The 20,118-nt window shown below is 36.6% G+C and overlaps 1 protein-coding gene across 1 annotated transcript in view; it reads left to right on the forward strand.

Annotated features, from left to right (window-relative positions):
• Positions 1-20,118, forward strand: part of POLA1 (DNA polymerase alpha 1, catalytic subunit) — a 184,250-nt gene that overhangs the window by 74,477 nt on the left and 89,655 nt on the right. The window contains 3 exon segments of the mRNA XM_041399943.1: positions 1,660-1,834; positions 9,021-9,199; positions 10,926-11,057. Of these exon segments, the coding sequence (XP_041255877.1) occupies positions 1,660-1,834; positions 9,021-9,199; positions 10,926-11,057 (486 nt within the window).

Raw genomic sequence — 20,118 nt, forward strand, 5'->3', positions numbered from 1 at the left:
TGATTAAATAGTGTCATTGTTTTTTCCAGTATCACCTTTGTCTGTTCAATTCATAGTCATTGGATCTGGTGGTACCTCTGATGTATAGATTGGGAAATTTGAGCCACTTTCTGGTTTCAGGTGTTTATCCTGTAAATACTTATCCCTATTTCACAAATGTGTACTCCACTTTGGTTCTGTTAATTAAAAAAAAAAAAAAAAGTGTAGCTTGAGTTAGATGGACCAAGGGATCTTTTAGGCCAAGCTGACAAACTTGACAATGTGACTATTTCAGCTCCTTCATTATTATCAAACCAAAATGTACTTTATTTGACTTAATTGAGAGTTCTTAGCCTGGCACCCCAAAGCTGCCAAGACTTTTGAGAGCTGGGCCACGGGTGCGGCTGAGCAGTGGCACAATACAAGAGAAGAATGTACTTGTTGAAAGAAGGGAGCTGAAGGAGTTGCATTGTAATTATTTTTGCAAAGCAGCTGGATGAGCTGAATAGTCCTAAATTAATTTTGTTCTGAATACTAAGTTGTCTGAAAGGAGTAGGAGGAACCAATGGCTTGCAGTCTGTCTTTATTAGTGATGGGTTTTCAGTCCATCGTTGCTGACCCTATTGAAACCAGTAGCTCATCTTAAATGAATAAATGAAGGTGTCATGCATTAATGCATTTGTTCTGTTCTGCTGAAAAAAATCAAAAAAGAAACTGTACTTAGCAAAAAAAAAAACAACCCAAAACAGTTGTGGTACTTCACCCCACCCTGCCCCATTCCTATAAACGTTTATGTTTGTTATGGAATCTTGCAAAAATACAGCTTTAAGTTTTGCGCTAAGATTTTTGACACACATTAAAAATTATATTTCCTAGGGCAGTTGAGGAGTGGGATTGCGATTCTACAGGTTTAAATGAGTTACATTTTGCAAGAGTACTGTCGTCTTAGATCTGATACTTAATTCCTCCATGTATATTGTTTTCAATTTAGTTATTGCAGTCCAAATTTAATTATTTTCTCCTTATCTTCCTTTTTCAAGTTGGAGAAGAATGTAATGTATATTTTAACCTCTAAGTGGTGTTTCTCTCTTGGCTTGAGACGTCACCATACATTTCTTTCAGTATTTCTGAATATTGTAGAATTTCCTCTTTCTAATCAACACTGTTATTTTTTCATATGCCAATGAGTACTGGTCCATTCTCTGACCATTCATTCTATTCATATCTTTATAGAATTAAAGAATACAAATTTCCTAGCAAAACAGATATAGTTTTGGTATCCACGACTTAGAATTTGCTTGTTGTGCAAAATGATAATGCTGGTTTAGTACAAAGTGAATCCAAAATGCATGCCCTCTGTATTTTTAACTGGGCTGATGGTTACAATGTGTTTTCATTGTGCATTTCAGAATTGACAGATGGGACTGTTTACTCTGTCTACTCGTACTGATTTGCACGTGTAGGCTACAATAATACAAGCTGGTTTTGCATTCTTGAACTTGCTAGTTGATGCCAGCATCAGCAATGCAGTTTTTCTACTACTGCTGGATTTGTATTGGATGCATAATAAATCAACCAAAAGAGTGTGTAAAGATTTTGCATTAAAATAATGCATAATATTTGAAGCATAATCCTTTGTACAGACTTTTTTCACACTTTGTTTTGTATGTGTCTCCGTAGGATGGATCAGATCTCAGTGCCAGCCAGCGAGCATATGCTCCAGAACAGTTAAAAAAGCAAGAAAATCTTAAAATTGATTATCAGTACTACCTGTCACAGCAAATACATCCAGTAGTTGCTAGAATATGTGTGCCTATAGAGGGAATTGATTCTGTTCTTATTGCAACATGGTTAGGTAAGTATTCTAAATTCAGTTTATTTGAAGAATTTCAAGATCCAAAGTGAGAGGTTTTAATGTGTGTTTCTCAACAGAAATGCTTCCCCAGCTCAGTCTTTTTACGTTGAACAATAGCTTGTGTTACACAGCCTGTAGAAAGCAGCATGGACTCTAAGTGTATTTATGACTTCTGCAGAATAGTATTTTTTTCAGAAGATGATCACTAACATGAATTTCATCTTACAATCCTTGTTCAGAGTTGCAAAGTCTGCTTTTCAGAAATGACAGTACTATTGCATGTCTTGGAGATTTCTTAAGTTACTAAAGGAGTTCTGGAGTGTGCATTTGAAAGAATATTTTTCCAGAGAAAATGCTGGCATCTCTACCATCTTCCCAGGGGAAAAATCAGTCATAATTGCAATGAAAGAATACAAATTTTTACTAGGATGTAAGTGAAGACTTGATTGCTAGAACTGACTTAGTGGAAAATAGAAACATAAAATCTTAGTAACAGTTTTAACTGTTCATATGGAGGAATTAAGTGGTCCCAAAACCAAGAAGTGCTGTCAAAAAATATAACTAATGTTAGTGATCCATGAAATCAACAGTTTTAATTCAAATGAGCAACAGGGAATTGCTCTTGTTAGAGTTGTTTTTCCTTTTAAAAGGATGTCTGATAATTAGAATTAGAGATTTTTCTGCCCAACTGTGATTGCCTCTTTCTTCTCTATTCCCTGGGCTTCTTACCTAGAAAGACTGAAAGGTTGAAAATTTGTTAACAGTTCTATTGGGTCTCTGTTCTTGAAAATGCTATGCTCTGTGTGTGTATTCCTTTTAGTGTTGTTTCGTCCCCAAAACTGATTAACCAACAGACTTGACTGATGTACTTGATAAACAGGAATTTTGTGATTTGTAACTCACACGTAGTTCATTATTTTCAAAACTGTTGCTCAAGGACATGAAAAAGTTGTTCATTTTGCTGGCTATGAAATTTTTGACCAGATTGCGTTTTCTCTAGGAGAACTTTTTAGAGAGTTGCACTGTTTCAGTGTAATAGTTTGTGCTATGTCTCTGTCTACAGGAATTTCAGACGTGCAGAAATTACTTTTTTCAGAATATTTGAATGCTCAAAGGAAGAGTTAGTTGTCAGCATTTTTTGTATAGGTAAAGGAGGCCAGGTTCCAGGATTTGGCCAATTAATCACCTGGTAGCCTCAGGACTCTTCACCTGTGTAACTGCATGTCTGTAGCTCCCTTAGTAACAGCAGAATAGCTTGGAGATTGTATTTAGAATGTGTGCAAGAAAGGTGCCTTGCTATTTCTCAGGAAAGAGCATGACAGCCATGAAGAATCATAATCTCCCAAGACAATCCTTGTATCATGCAGCTTTTTCCATCTCCATTTCTGGGTTGTTGAAAAGGGGTTGAAGACACAAATTCTGCTTTTTCTGAGTCAGCAAAGGTGTCTCTTGGAGGCATTTGATGTTCCATGTGTCCTCAACAGCTCTCATGCTTTGAGGAGCTGTCAGCCCTGCTCCACACATGCAGGCTGACCACACAAATCATCCTGTTTATTATGTGGCAAGGCCTTGGTATCCAACTTTCCCTTGATGTCAGAGTTGACTGTGTGGTATGCCTGACTGAAAAGGTCAAGCACTCTTGGTTAGGTTGAAGGGGTTTAAAATAGGCAGCAAACTTGTACTTCATTTAGGTAAAAGACAGGAACGATTTCTGAAGCTAGTTTATTTCTATTGGCAAAGATTGTTAGTCTTGTAGAGTTAAGCTCAAATTCAGAACTCTTATTCACAACAGGTTAGATTTTCAGAAAATACTGGCTCCCTTCAGACACCTAAATTAACTACTCAGATCTTAAGAACTCTGTGCCACTTGATAGGCACAGAAGGTATTGCCACTGTTTGCAAGTGCCTGTGCTGCCTTTTGCACTGTAGTACGTTCCAGATGAAGATTTCTTTTATGGTCTGTAATAGCATCATGCAGCTGAGAGTTTATTAATAGTCCACAATTGTCAGTCTGAAAACCTGTATGTATCTATTACAGTCTTAGATCTGAAGTGTGTTCAGTTTGACCTTGCTGTACAGTCAAAATTTTATCACCTTCCCTAGCTTTGTTTTCTTGGGAAAGCTTAAATTGTGCTTGAGGGTAAAGTCAGGTCTCTTTCAAGACTTCTGATCTGCTTAGGTTTTCATATACAGCACTTGTTCAGAGCTGTACATTAGTCATTGCAAGCTGAAGTTATCTTGGAGGGTTTTTTTAATGGTACTGGAGGCATAGTCAAGTGGTTTTCTTTCATAAAAATCAAAAATCCTTTGTAAGATACAAAAGAGTACAAGATACTTGAGTCCAGCTTGGTAAAACAAGCAAATATGGAAACTGTTTACTGATCTGTGATGCTAAGTTGGGCTTTTTTACTTAGTATTTTCGTCATGATATGCATCCAAATTCCCATTGTTTTTCCCATCTTGTTGCAAAAAGGCACATTTTCCCATTCTGAAGGATACATGTGCATCATATCTATGGACCAAAACCCTGTTGCATTCTCACTATGTGTGTCTTGCTCCACTGATCAGATTTATTTTATTATGTAGAATATGTATCTGTATAGTGAGAGTGGTTGTAGAAAAAAGATCTTGGCTGCATGCTTAGCAGAATCTGCAATATTGTGTGTTTATAAGGTGAATGTTTCCTGTCACCCTGCTAGTCTGAGTAGATAAAATTGAACTCTGCTAGGGAAGCTTGGCTCACATCAAAGTCCTGAAAAGTTCTTTGTTCTGTCTGTGCTCAAAGCAAGTAATTTTAAATTATATTAGACACTGAAGAACAGGAGCAAATAATTCAACTTAAAATTTGCAGAGAACCCCTTAAATGTCATATTTATTTGCTATGGAATCAAGTTGGAAACCACCTTTTGTTTTGGGGCATTGTAGGAGGTCTGCTGAGCTTTGAGAAATGGAAGTTCATTGTTCCTAAAAACAAGAACCTCCTTGGCATAGTCCTGCATTCACTCTCTTTGTCTTGAAGTTTCTGAGGAAATGGAGTGACAAGATGAGGATTGTCTCAGTTTGTAAAACTAAATAAAGCGTGCAATCTAATCAGTTATATTATTTAATAAATCTGATCTTCCTAAGTCTTGGAGACCTTACTTCATCCTTAAGATATTTAGCTTTTAAACCAGAAGAACTGTATGGCACAGCAATTCTCTCAATGTGTTTCAAATAAGGGTTTTTTGTTCGTACATAAGTACTGCTCCTTGTCTCAAAGAAAAGATGCATCTTATTTGTTTGTTGAAATAAGCAGACATGGAAGCAGAGTTCTTTATCCATGGGACTTCTGTAGCTGTTGCTACAGAATATTGCTTGTTTCAAATGATGGAAGTTGATGACTGCTGTCCTAGCCAGTGTCATGATGTTTTCTGGAAGAGGTGTGTTCTGCTGCCTTGCAGAGGGATGTGCACGTTGGTGCTCTGCAGATTGCGTGGCATTGGGCATGTCTTAGGAAGGCTTCTGATTTTAGGGAGTCATTACTGGGTCCTGATGAGGCTTGTCATTAGGAGCACTTCCCAGTTCTGCTCCCTGCTTGGAGGTGGTGTCTGTTTGTTAGCTGCTTCTTGTAAGGAGACCCACCAGCACCAAATATATTGGCTTTTTTAATTGTGTTTTTTAAAAAAATATTGTTAGAGAATCGTTCAGGTGTCTTTAATAGAGTGTGTAGCAGCTGCACAGACTCCAGGCAGAAACCACGATGGATGCTCTCCTTGTGGCGCGCAGAATTTACCTCAGGTTTTGACTTCGTTGTTGTTTTTCTCACATTAGGGAGTGAAGTGAAAGGGCAGTGATGAAAATTAAGATTAAAGTCGTGGTGAAACTTCATGACAATACAATAACTAGCCCTAAAGTGTGTGAAATTTGCTGTTTGTGGTCTGGCTGGGTGTTCTGAGATGCTCCAGACCTGCTCAGAACATGAGAATCGTTAAAGCGCGTTGGAATGAGTAAAAAAAAGAGTGAAAATATGAATGAATAAAAGAGACAACGCTAAGATGGATGAATAAAAGAAGCAATGGCGATGTGAGCGAACAGACGAGCAGCCCGGCCGGGCGGGCGGCCCCGGCCCCGCGGGCCCCGCTGCAGTGCGCGGCGCCGGCCGCGGGGTGGCAGCACCGGCTGCCGATTCCGGCCTCCCGCGCGGGGTCCCTGGGGAAGGGGGCGGGCGGAGCTGCCGCGGCCCCCGAGCACCTGCGGCTGGAATGCGGCATCCCGGGAACAGCCCCCGGGAAGGGCCCCGGGCACAGCCCCCGGGAACGGCCCCCAGGAGCAGACGCCCGGCACAGCCCCCGGCAACAGCCCCGGCCCCTCACGGCTGCCCGGCGGCCGCGGCGCCCTGTGCCCGCGGGGGAAGGAAGGGCACAAGCGATCCGCAGAAATGTTGCTTTTAAAATACTGCGTTTGATAAAAAACTATGACCGTTTTTTCAGGTTCTTGGGTGGCCCGCTTTGCTTGCCAGTTAGTAATGGTTTTAATAATTCTATTAAATAATTCAGGAGCAAGTCCCCGAACTTAGTTGTATGAGTTAGGTTGGTCACCCCGCACGTTTGTGGTGTTGCAGTGCTTTGTCCTGCATCCAGCCTTGCGGTTTTGGTGAGGTGATAAAGCTTACCTGCAGTGAGGTGATTTAATGATAGCCCTGAAGACTTTTTCCTGTCGGAGTAAGTCAAAGTTGCTTCGATTTTTATTTTTTCTTGATGTCATGAGGAAAAAAACCAAAAAACAAAACAACAAAAAAAAAAAGGAGTTCAAAGTTCACTGATTAGTCTCATCCTATTAATTAACCAGATATTATTTTTTTCCACTGCCCAATTAGATAGACCCTGTTTTGTGTACCAAGTAAAATAATGTGACCAGTGTGACCTGGTCCGAGAGGATACAAGTTAGGTGCTGAAATGGATTAACTGAACCAACTAACTATTCCTGAAAGGAGATAATAAATAAAATAGTTCCCAATTCCACAAGATAATTAAGGTAGGCATGTTCTTTCAAAGCCTGATTTGTAGTCCCTTTTATTTCACTGTGGCTGTTTGCACACCAAAACTTAAATGTGTGCTTGGTTCAGCACAATATTTTTTTGTTTTTTCCAGCCAAAACAGCTCAGAAAGTTCAGAGATAGGCGTGATTTAAATTCTTACAATCAATTTTTTTTCTGTTAAATTAACATAAAATGACCAATAGTTGGTCACTGTTTTTGACTCAGTGTTGGAGAACTGCAGTTGTCTGAAACCAGAATTTGTCTCCTTTTATCTTTTAGTGAGCTACTTTGCTCCATATTTGCATTTTGGGAAACAGCCACAGATTTCTAGCTGAACTGTAATGGTATCTGTATCAGAAAGTTGGAATGATGTTTTTTCATTCCACTTCTGGACTCAGAGTAAACTGAGAATTTTTGTTTTCACCATTACTGTCTTAGATCCAACCTACTGCATACTTGATTTTTTGCAAAATCTGAATACTGAGCTCCAGTGCCCTTTCTAAACCTTTTATCTGCTGCCTGTGTGCTTCATGTATGTTACCAACACTTCTATTAAAAAAAAACAAAACAGCCAGGAAAAACCCTTACAGTCTTTTTTGGGGGATACCATGTGTATTAAAGTGTAAAATATGCTATTAGCAGTGTATTTTGTTTTTGCTTTTTTTTCTTTAAATGAATGGTGGAGAACGGCATTAAAAGTTTAGAAACCTCCTGGAGGTGAATTGTTACCTTTCTGCATTAACATTTTTTTTCTTTTGGCAAAATTGGGAAGATTGAATAAATTTTAGTGAAACCCATATTCTATCAAGAATCAAATAAACTTATTTGGCAATAGAATTTTTCCTTGTGTTTGAATTTGTTTTAAGACTGCAACATAAAAATTCAGAGTAGTGGGATTAAAGTCAGACATGTGAAATCTTTCATGTAATCTTCCTGTGTCTGCCTGTATAACACAACTGTTACAAGTGCAATAATATTTGTGCAGTTTAACTGAATATTGTTCCTAACCATTGTCTTCAAGTGGCACAGTACAGTTATAATAAGGTGAAGCTTCACTTTCTATTTGTAATCTTTGTTACATTTCTTATAGGAATTATTACATTTTATAACTGAAGTTTGTACAGCATATGGTTTAATACATGGTAATCTGTTACTTGGTTTAATGTCTGTTAAAAATATTTTTTAAAGTGCTTCTCTGATCTTTTTATTTTACTACTAAAGTGAGCCATAGTTTTCTGAAGGTTTTCTCCTAAGTGCTCATTCGATTAAGTTTTTTTTGAACATGTGTTTTTTCATAAAGTTAACAAAAAAACCCTGTAAATGAGATGCATGGACTTTTAAAATGTTGCACATGACAAAGGATGACAGGACTTGAGGATTTTATTAAGTGTACTTTGGCAGTCTTATTCCTAGAACAGTGAACTTCGTGCTTGCTTGCTTATTTACTTATTTGTGGTTGAATCAGTATTTCTGGGATCTCTTTTGTGTATTTATTTGTTTAAAATCTTGAGTTCTGGCAATCAAAAATAAAGCACTTTGTCTCCTGCGCTGCGGTTTTAAATGCTGCTGCTGAATTTTAACCACTGCATTAGATTGAAACCTCCATGCTGTTAACCACTGAGCCAAAATGAAATCGACCACTGCATTGAAATCAGAGTTGGCAGTTGTGTACGGACTTGAAGGAGTTGGTAATAGCAGTGCACCCGCGTTTCTTTAATGGGGTTTTTATTCCCTGTTTTTGGTATTAATGGTGCCATTTTGATTTAAAGACTGTTTCTTAATAATGATGTACATTTTTATTGAAATATTTTCAATTTAACTTAAGGAAATAACAATAAAGCTATCCTTTAGGAGTGGTTTCCTCAGAAACAAAATGTTCTCTTGCATACTCCCATGATAATGCAGCGTGCTTGTTTTATTTATAAAGCAATCTTGCGTAAGAAGATAAGTAAGATCATTTCTTCATGTCTCGTGAACCTTTATTCATGGTTAAAAATTGTGGAATGTATTTATGTTTTATAGAGGAAGTTTTTCTAAGGAGAGATTTTCGGCTTCTGAATTTACATTTTGTAACTTTCTTTTGAGTCTGCTTCACCAAGCATATGAAAAATAAGCCTGCTCGCATGGTTGACCTCTTAGTCTTTTGAAATTTTTGTTTCTTATTAATAGGACTGGATCCCTCCCAATTCAGAGTCCATCACCATTACCATAAAGATGAGAATGATGCCTTGGTTGGTGGCCCAGCTCAGCTCACTGATGAGGAGAAATATAGGGATTGTGAAAGATTCAAGTTTTGCTGCCTCAAATGCGGAACAGAAAATATTTATGACAATGTCTTTGATGGTTCGGTTAGTTGGATTTTTTGTTTGTTTTCTTTCTGTTCACTGGTGAGAGAGAAAAATGCTTGTAGAGAGAACAGCTTTTCAGATGGGATTCAAATGATGTAGGAGAAGATACCATATTGTTTCAGGCCTGCTATTTATAGCTTTGGAGCAGATAATTGCTGATAGGATAGTGCTGAAATATATTTCTCATTTTTGCATTTCAGCTGTGTCGTCTTGCAGAACGTGTGAGATTATCTGGCTTCATTAATCTGTTTGCCCACAGTCGTGAACGATTGTTGCTGTTACTTTTTAAAGGAATCCTTATCTTAACACCTTAGTAACTTCTAGTTCTCTATTGAATATAACTTTTGTATAGCAGTGGCAGTTTCTTATCCTAAATCATATTAATTGGAACAAAGTGCTTTTTAAACTTGTGTTTATCTTGCTACATCCCACCTCCCTTCTTGAGAAGAAGGTTTTTCTATCTTATCTTTCCTTCTGTCTCTGTGAATTGAATAAAAAGTCATAGGGTACATTCTTGTTGGGAAGTTCTGCCAAAAAATGTATCTCTGACCTTGGATCACAACTTGAAGTGGGGCCAAGTATTTAACTCTACAGCATGTTATGTATGTATTAGTCATCGGCAAATTAGCGAGCTTCAGAGTAGTGGAAACCTTGAAATTGAAAGCAAATAAATCTTTTATCTAAATTAAAAGTAATTATTTTAAGTTAATTTGGACAAACAGCAGATGTTTCGCATTTTTTGAATCAAAATAAAGCGGCCTTTGGAAGCATGTAAGAGGAAAAGACACACAAATCGAGTGATACTTTGTGAATCCTTGACTTTTTTTTTCATCGCAGCTGTAAATAAGACAGTTAATTGCATGTAGACTTGACAAGTTGCAGATGGGCTAACTGGAGAGGAGTGGATATCAAACTCCTTAAAAAAATATATCCCCACCACCAAACCACAGAAGAAATCCTGAAACCAAGCCAAAAATCTCCTCTATTTCACCTGGAATTAATTAGTGTTGTGAGTGGGGGTTTAGCCAGGATGGCTCACAACAGCTGAGTTTACCTTGCAAGAAAGTTTTCTAAAAGCTGTGTGACTGTCCAGACTGCTGTTACGTTAGTGAGAATTCCACAAACTTAATTTTAGCTGTTCACACAACACTTCCAGGTCCTGAAATTTTAATGTCAGGTGTTCGGAGGGTTTTAAAAATAAAGGAATGAGATGGTGCAAAACTGTAAGAGCTGTTCTTTGAACTTGGAGAAAATAAAAGATGATAATGTGATTTTTCTTTATGCGGTTTGTTTCTACAGCTGTGTTGGTAATTTCATAATTAGTATCTATAAGGTTGATTTCAAAGTTCTGATCAGTGGACTGAGGCTGAAGTTTGTCTCTGATAAAGCAATAAACCTTTTTTTTTTTTTTGGGGTGGAGATGGAGGACCATGATTTGTCCACAGATGATACTTTTTTTTTACTCAACATCTCTTTTTGAATTATTAACTTAGTGGTGTGTTCTCCAAAAGAGCTTTCCTTAGGAACAGAATGAAGATACCTCTGCCCTGCAGTTTTCCCATGTGGGTGTGGCCAACCACGGTGGGAAGAAAGAATGCCCAGATTAACATCTGGGCCTTTTAAGACTGTTACTTTTAAAAATATATGTATTATGTCTAAACTTCTGTGGTAACTTCTGCTTCCATCCTCTGTCATAATGATGCTGGTTTTACTCTTCTGTTTTCAGGGACGATTTATTGAACCCAGCTTGCAAAGGTGCAGCAAGAAAGAATGTGAAGAGCCTCCTTTCAGCTATGTGGTTCAAATGAACAACAAGTTACTGTTGGATATTAGACGCTACCTCAGGAAATACTACAGTGTAAGTATGCAGAAAATACTCTGTTGTATGAAAGGAGTTTTTCAAGTAGTGCTGAGTTTTTTGTCTCATGTTACCCTTTTTTTTTGTATGGTGTAAGGTATACTAACATGCAGCATCAACCCCCAACTTTCTGAAAATAAAACAATCAGTGAATTAAAAAAATTAATTTAGAATGTTTGTTTTCTCAGTTCAACCACAAGATAGTTAGATATATTTACATTTTTGTAACTGTGTGTGTCAGCATTATTACAGATGTAGTAGCTCTCTGTTTTCCAGATTTTTAGCCAGAGTGCATTATTTCAATGCTTTTAGGAAAATCAGTGAAGCCTATCAAATATGTAAATATCAGTTTCTCATGTAATTGAAATACGATTCTCTTTCCTCAACTCAAATTGATATATATTGTCTTACATTGTGAAAAGGAAACCTGAATAGTTCTGTAGAAATTCTTTGAAGAACTGTAGGAAGGGAAGTACTATGAATCTTTCTTAATAATGATTGGGAAGGGAAAAAATGAGGAGAAAGATGGGTAGTTAATAAAATTGATGTAATTCTCTTTTTTTGAGGGATAGTGCGAGAAATCCAAAGTGCCAGTGGTAGTGGTTGGCTTTGTATGGCATTGTGGGGAAGAAAGGTGTAGTATTTAAAATTCCTATCTTGTCGCTGTCCAACATTAGGACAAAATCCACCATGCTTTTTAACTTTTATCAATGTGGTTTGTATTTCTAATATGCTAGAAGCATCATATTTTGTGAATTGGCATCTAGCTGTTTTGGTCAAATTTTCGTAGAGTATCTCATGCCTGCCTGCTTGTTTTTATTGTCCAACATTGCCTGCAGGATGGACATAAATTTTGAAGACATTCATAACCTTTGTGTGCTCATAACTTTTGATACACCCAAAAAAGTAAATAGTTTTTGAAAATTTGGACTGTAACAAGTGTCAATGATGTACCTAATTTGTTGTGTGTTTTCCTAAGTATTACAGAATTCTTTTGCAGACAGCAGCTAAGAATTATTACTGTGGTTTAATACTAAGTTTAATTGTGTTAAAGTGTAAGTTTTGTGTTATCTTTCTTCTGTATTAGTTCTTAATGCAATTATAGGTGTTTTCTAAACACTCTTCTGAAAGCATTATAATTTCTGAAGGTAAAAGTACTTCTTTTGAAGATCTTTGCATCAAAATAAACGCAAGACTTTCTAAGGCTATTAAAACTTTCTAAGGCTATTAAAATTTAAGCATTGTTTCCCAAGGTAGAGATAGATTGTTCCTTTCCATTGAAGTTAAAGATGACTTGGACAGGTGAAGTCACAAAAATGTGAGATCTCATGTTACTTTATTGCAAAGTCCAGCTGTCTGCAAAATTATCATTATATCAAAATATTATTGAATAATGGGTCAAAGTAATATATTTACACTGACTCTTTTTGTATGAAAATTGGTTTTTAGATTTAATGTATGTGCATTATGATAATAGTGCCACATGCTAAATAATTTCAGGCTTATGAAGTGTTTGAAAATGTGTGCAGAAGATATGCAATAGTAAATTTGAATGAAGAAAGATACCTTTAAGGGCAGGAGAAATTCTTACTGCTGATAAGAACAGAAAGTGATGTAATGTTTTGTGCGGTTCTGTTTTTATTTTAGTTGATTGTTTTGTCTTTTAAGACCAAGCTACCAAACCAAGAACTAAACTGTAATGTTTGAATATTGGACATTGCAGTTTGCTTACATAAATCTATTATGTATCTTGCTACATGGTATATTGGATAACTAAGATAATGAAAAAGAAAATTATTTGTCCATGTAAGTAAAAGCATCCAATTTTTTTTAGTAGTGAGAATTTGCTTTTAAACTGGTTAGCTATAATAAGGTTTAAAAGTAGTTTTTGACTGTGGAATACATTCAGACTCTGGAAATGTGAAATTAATTTCCAGATTGTACATTTTTATTTTCTTTTTACAAAAGGGCTTTTCATGGAGTTGGGCAAGTAAACTTTTTGTCTTGATAGCTCCTAGAAAATCAGATGCTGAGACTTTTAGTTTATTCCTTTCATCCAGTACTTGTAGTGGCTGTATAACAGCTGGAGTTGAAATTCATCAAATGGGTGTTTACACTAATATATGTAATCCTATAAACTATAAAGACACACCCAGAAGTATTATGGCAAAGAACTGTCTGAACAAAACATTTAATGAAACTTTCAGCCTCTTATTAAACAATCTCCTATTGTAGTAATTGCATCTGAAAGGCACAGAAATACTGATTTGTAAGGGTCAAATATATTGTCACTCCATTAAAAAAAAAATTTAATATTATTTTGTTTATATATTCTTCAAATGGCACATAACACAAAACAGAAAATGTGAAAATGTGTTTTTTAACCTGTAAATAATGAGCTACCTTTTATGAAGACAGCCTTATCAAGAGCCTTTCAGCCTGATCCACAGCTCACTGAGATGAATAAGTGTACTTTTTTTCATAGAGCTGTGAATCAGATTTTTTAAAGTGTTTAACTGTTCAAGATATTGCTTGTTTTTTCCTTCAGAATATTGAAATGCTTTTATATGTGGTTGTATAAATTTAGGGTAGGGAGGAGTGCCATAAAATCTAAAAGTAGAAAATCTACTTGCCCTTTTTGGCACATGAAACTGTGTTAAATAAAATACAGCCATGATATACAACATTCCTTTAAAAAGATGCAAATGTAAGTGCATAAATAGAATTTTATGAGCCTGCTACAATCCCATTGTTTTTGTAAATTACTCTCCTTTATATGAAAATATCTGCTTCTGCAATCGTTTTTTGCCGTGAGACATTGAAATGTTTTATATTTGACTTCTAAAACATATCTACCATTGCTCCAGTATTTACAGATTTCTTAATGATATTAACAATACCAATTTTGATAATCTTACTCTTAAATGTAAATATATTTTTAAATTACATAGATTTTATTTCTTCTCAGAAATGCATTTGCTCCATGAGAGATTGATCCTGTTGTGTGGTTTTTTTTTTAAATTCTGCTTCAGAAGAGCAAATAGATGAAAAGAGAGAGAAATGCTAGCTAATCTAAATTGGGAAATGAAGAGGGCTTTTTTAAGCATGAAAATTTCATCATCTTGTCAGCTGGCAGAATGCCTGCTGTGTGGATTCACAAAGGCTAAGAATTACACTTTCATGAAATTTTCCTCACTAACTGCCCTGGTTAATTTGAAAGATAACCCACTGTTCTAATTCATTCCTCAATTGGGCGGTGCAGGTTTTATCTTTGATCTGACAAAGCATTTGTGTTAATCGTTTTGGCCCTCTACTAGACACTCTTGGGATTGTGCTTTTACAATAAATGTGTCTGTGATAGCTCTTTAGTCTATTATACTTACAATAGATCCATAGAACTGGTAATTAATTCTGTACTGCTTTGGAAATGGGGAAGAATAGGTGTAGCTCTGTCAAGTGCTGCTGGGAAGTTTGTTTAGCTAGTTCATTTTTGAAGTGTTACCCTCAGCCATCAATGAAACATCCATGCTAGGGAAATGGGTAAAAGCTGAAATATGCAAGCATAAATGGAAAAACTGACCAACTCTTTTGCTTAAGCAGGGTATAATTTCATTTATAGTAAGTGGATCTAATTATTATATTGGAACCTGTTTTGTATTTCCCACTGGAATATTCAAATGCTCATTTTTGAACATTTAGTAAACAAATGCTAACTCTTAGATCCCCTTTTAAAAAGCCCTGTAGAAGTCAGTATTCATGACAATAAAATGAATCCCATATCTTATCCAGCTGTTAAAGTGTTAGTTTTGCCAACTAAAAAGAATGGAATAAAAGCCCCCAGTATCTTACATGTGTCATTTGAGCAGTAGCAAAATTCATACAGAACTGGTTGGACTTGGAAGCTGGTGTCCCTGAAGCAGTAGGTTTTTAATTTTTTTTTTTTAATAACACGTATACACCTGTAGTATTGTTAGTAGTATCTTTATAGGCTAAAATCTGCTTTTATATATATGCTCTTTCTGTGCTATCTGATTAATAGTGTGTGGCATCTGTAGAACTCTGTGTTTTTCAAAACACATAAAATTATGTGAACTTTAAAAGGGTTTTTAAAAAACACTGAAAAAATCTTGGTCCAACCTGTATTGTACTGTTTTTGTTTCACAGTCTTTTTCTACTGGAGCACTGTAACTCACAGGCAAAAGTGAGTTTGAAGGTTATTGAACACTGCTAAATAACTTTATACTGTTCAGCTGTGAAAATTCAGTGTTCAATAGCCCTCAAAATTTCTCATTTCTTACCTGTGGTGGTGTGTTCTACTGCTTGCACATTAGGTCGCCATATAAAAGCATCTCAAGATCTTTGAATTACTTTTTATATATATATATATATATATTGCTGTTCTGAGTCTTGTATATATATATTCAAGGGGTTTGCATTAGTATTTTGTGTACTTAAAAAGGTAAAATATTTATAAATAAGATAACATTATAGGAGGCCATGGCATTCACACAGGTTTTGGGATTGCGTGGCATATTTGCTTAAGGGAAGAAAGATGACAGGGCTTGTTCTGAACCCGAAAATTCCCACACCTCAGTGAGGTGTATTGCCAAGAACCCACAGGTGTACACCACATGAACAGGTGAAAATGTGATTGTAGATGATGGTGATGGTTTCTGTAATGTTCTCACAAAAGTCATGCACTGAAAGTGTTTTTGTTTGGTGGGTGGGTAGGGGTAAGAAATCTCTTTAGTGTCAGGGAAAGGTGTTTTGTAGTGGTAATAGTACAATATTTTATTTATTGCTGTACTAATAGTACTAGAATTATATGGGCATGTGATGAGGAGTTGTTAGGACCAGAATTGTGACACCAGCTGATGTAGTAGGCAGAATCAGATAGCTAGACTACCTTCAGATTAACTCCAGTGATTATTTTCAGTCCTTTCTGTATGTATGGAAATGGGTTTCTGAGTCTTTTCCAAGTTTGAACTTGTATTGCTGTCATTTTCATTTATACATACGGAAACAGAGATGTTTATTTTTAGTGCTGACAGTTTCCAAGTCAAGGCAGAATTGAGAGCAGTTGGAATGAGAGATAAAATAATAACGTGATTCCATTCACAGTTTACTGGGAACCTGAGAGAGAAGGGAGGTTGTCACCAGATTATCAGGAATTTCTTCCTCCCCTCCACAGGAGTATTTTGTGATCCTCTCCTTGATTGAGGATGACAAATGAGCTTTGTTTGGAGTCAAGTTTTGGTTAACCAGGAGGAAGTTAGAAATACCTTGATTATTAAACTGGGCAGTCAGTATTCTACCATATGAAAGTGTAAGACATCTGCCATAATTAATGTTTATTGAATAATAAAAGATAACCATTTTGGTCATGGTGTGTAGTGCATTTTGGGGATGAGTAAGCAGTTATTTGTCACAGCACTCATCGAGTCCGTTAACTGGAATCGATTCACTATTACTGCAACTTCTCCATGATCTGCCCTGTAAAGGAATTGTTTGGTTCAGACTTCCAGCATCAATACAATTTTTAGTGAAGTGTTTCAAAGTAATGATCGATGTGTCTTTACAAAGGGTTTAACTCTCCTCCCTGGATTTTACCAGCCATGACGGACATGCGTCCGTCTCGCTGGTGCTTCAGAGAGGCTGGGTATGACTCTACGCACTCCAGATTTTAGCCACCGAGAATGAGTTAACATAAGCAAAGAAGCAGCATCTGTACTTAGTCCCCAGTCTGGTACCTTGCTAAAGAAGGCTTAATGACACTAGATATCTCTGTCAGCTCTTTGTAGAAAAGGCTCCCCAGGCTGGCCACCGCATGGATTAAGGTCTTAGAAATGTGGATTGCTTCAATAGAGTAAAACTAACTTTGTAATTTCCTCTGTAGGTAGAATGCAGGAATGTAAGGACTTATTATCACAATAATTTGTCTGCTTAGGCTTATAAATGGCAGTATTGTGAACACTGTGTTACAGGAAGTGTGCCCGGAGGTAAATATGGTTGTGGTTATGATTGCCACCAAGTGTGTAATGTTTACCTAGGTGATTGAATCACTCATCTAATAACAAGATGTTGCTGTCTTCAGAGGATTACAGAAAGCACAGTCTTTGAAGGTACTCTGTTGGAACTGATCTGTTGCCCCAGTCAAAGCAATGATGAATTTCAGCAACACTTGGAGAGCAGGTTTGTGCTGCAGTAGAGGGATGCAGTTGTTGCTCAGTGTATCTGATCTGTCTTTTAACTAACTATAAAGTGTGTAGCTTTGGTGTACCAGTAGCAGCATTTGTTATAAGACTCTGTAGCCAAGAATTTAAAATCTTGGGCAGATCTTTGCATCCTGTGGAGAGATCTGCTGCAATGGCATTACTGGTGGTGCTTGAGAGTGAGTGAGCAAATGTGTCCTCCTTTGGATACCTTGGATTGACAGAAGTGCTGCAGATACTATATGGATTTGGAGGATTTGCTGTTTTTGAGTCTATTTTAATAACAAATAATGACAAGAGGGTTTATAAAAAAATCACTGGTCTTGAATGGATCATTGTTCATCTTTCTTCTTTTTGCAGGAGTTTTAGAGAGCTGTTTTAAATTATTTTAGGTTTTATGTTCAATTTAAAGTTTGATGGAAAATTATCTCACTAGTCTATAATTAGAGACATTACAAGTAGGAAAAGTCCAGGTAATCTAAATAAGGAATAAAATAAGTCTTAAACTCACCAGTTCTCATGGAATTCTGATGTAGTTAATGCCTTATACTATAGTAATGTGGACCAACCAATTACTGAAATACCAAACCAGGTTCAGTCTGTATTAGTCTGTAGAACTTTTAATAGAGGCAGCTTGCCAGGAGACTACACAAGTGCACAAGTTCTGTTGGGCTTGAATGCTTAATGCTGTTCATGTGTGTGTAACCAGGAATTCTTACAGTGCCCAAACGCCTTGCATCCATCAGGACAAACAGAGTTAAAATCTGGTTTTCTCTGGATATTGTTCCTTCCGTAACAGTTAAGTTTTCTTCATGTTCATGACCTAAAAGTGATGTACTTATCAGAAATGTTTTCTTAGAAGTTACTGTTGATACGGAGATTCATGATCCAGTGCTGATTTTAGAAAGTGGAAATTACTTGCTTTAAGCCTTTTTAAAACATCCAAAACCTAGAGTGGCACCATTTGTGGTAATTCAGAATTGAATTTTATTTTTCATATAAAATGAAAAAATATGGATTGTTTTGTAATAACTGAAGGAAATCTATGTTACCTTTCCTAAAGTTTCTCAGTCCTTCAGCTTCAAAAATAAGCTTAAAATAAATTTTACAGTATTTGGGAAACTAAAATGTTTTTCATTCAGTCCCCTTCTTTTTGTAAACAGTTTTGTTTGATGCTGTCTTTCATAGTCCACATTCCTAAAGATAATTGAATAAGAAAATCATGGGGTTGGGAGGCAATGGAGGGCATAGATGAAAAACTTCATTTATGTTTGCCCTAAAATGCTTTTCCTTTTGGCATATTGGGAATGGCTTTTGCAGGTGTTTATTTTTTTCTGCTCTTGGATGTTAAAAGAATTATTTTCATTTTTTCTGGTTTCAAGCAGTTACTGTTGCCAAAAATAATTATAGCAATGTTCAGTCACTCTCCTATTTCTTGATAAGACGCTCTTAGAAAAATTAAATAAGGTGTTCCTCAACAGAAGTTATTTCAGTATTCAAAATCTCATCATAAGGAAGCTTTTTAGTTAGAAGATAATTTAAAAAACTTTCATTTTACTTCATCTAAGCAGCTGTTTAGTTCTTGTTGATGTTCAGTATTTGGTGCAGCAAGGGAAAAATGGGTGAGTATGTCAATATTTCAGAAATGAACTCATCAAGTGGGGAGCACTTCAGACCTTTCATCTTGGTTCCTGGAATTAAATTTATATATGTGAAAAAAACCTCTGAGCAATGAATCTGGGCAGCACCATTTAGATAAACTCTACTGCCTTAATGTACTCATTCATGTGCTGTGGGAGGGGGAAAGTGACCCTTGAGCTGGGTGAGATTTCTGGGGAATTACTAATTTTTCATTTATGGTGGCCAAGAGAAGCAGTACAAGCCATAATGCAACAAATTTTCTACAAGATATCCTGTATCCTAGGAAACACCATGGTCACTTTTAGCAGCCTGTGCTGTGTTAAGAGTTGACATTTGTTCTTCCTGACTTGTGAAACCTGTAGTTCTGCAGGTTTGCTTGAAAGGAATAGTTTTAAGAGCCAATGAAGCTTTGGATCATCTGAGATTAAAAAGAGCTGTTACTTCATCTTAATTGAGACTGTTCCCATCTTCAGGTAGAAATGGTAAATACTGTTACATTAGACATGGCTTCATAGAAGGGTTTTGGATTTACTTCAATGTCATGTTCAGAAGTCGAGGCAAGCTGCACAGGGTCTGTTTTCTGCAGAGTATCAGTGTTTCCTGCAGTGGATATGTACAAGTAGGGTATTTTCTAAATGCCCAGGCATTAAGGGAATAACTGCTTTGTACCCCTGCTTTGGGAGATAGTGTGGTTTGAGTGCAGAACCTTACTCCAGTATGTGTAGTCAGACAGTAAAACTGTGCTGCAAAGCAGTGGTTGGCCCATATGTAGCACGTGTTGTGTAGGTCTCTGTGAAGTCCTGGAAGCCTGTCAGTCAGGCTGGCTAGGTTGGGCTTCAGATTACATTTCATCACATGGCATCTACTGATGGGCTTTACTTGTACATTTTACTGATCGTTAGTTAATCTACTACTTTCATTCAGACATGGGGTTTTTGCATTGTCTGTTTCTTTTGTAAATTGAGCCTGGTGAAGGGGCAGCTCTACCTATGCTTTAGTCCTGTGCATTCTGTGATGGCACACTGTTTTAAAGGCCTTTTTATTACTACAGAACCTCCCCTCTCTTATTTCCATGCCATGTTTAATATTATTATGTCTTCAGTCTGCCTGCGGCTGCAGCATACTGTAACACAAGAAAAAAAAAAAAAAAAAAAGGGTCTGTAGTCCTGCTGAAAGTCTTAGAGAAGCTTAATGACAGTCTTGTTCAC

The sequence above is a fragment of the Onychostruthus taczanowskii genome, unplaced genomic scaffold (genome assembly GCF_017590055.1).
Source record: "Onychostruthus taczanowskii isolate IOZ18803 unplaced genomic scaffold, ASM1759005v1 scaffold17, whole genome shotgun sequence".
Lineage (NCBI taxonomy): Eukaryota > Metazoa > Chordata > Aves > Passeriformes > Passeridae > Onychostruthus > Onychostruthus taczanowskii.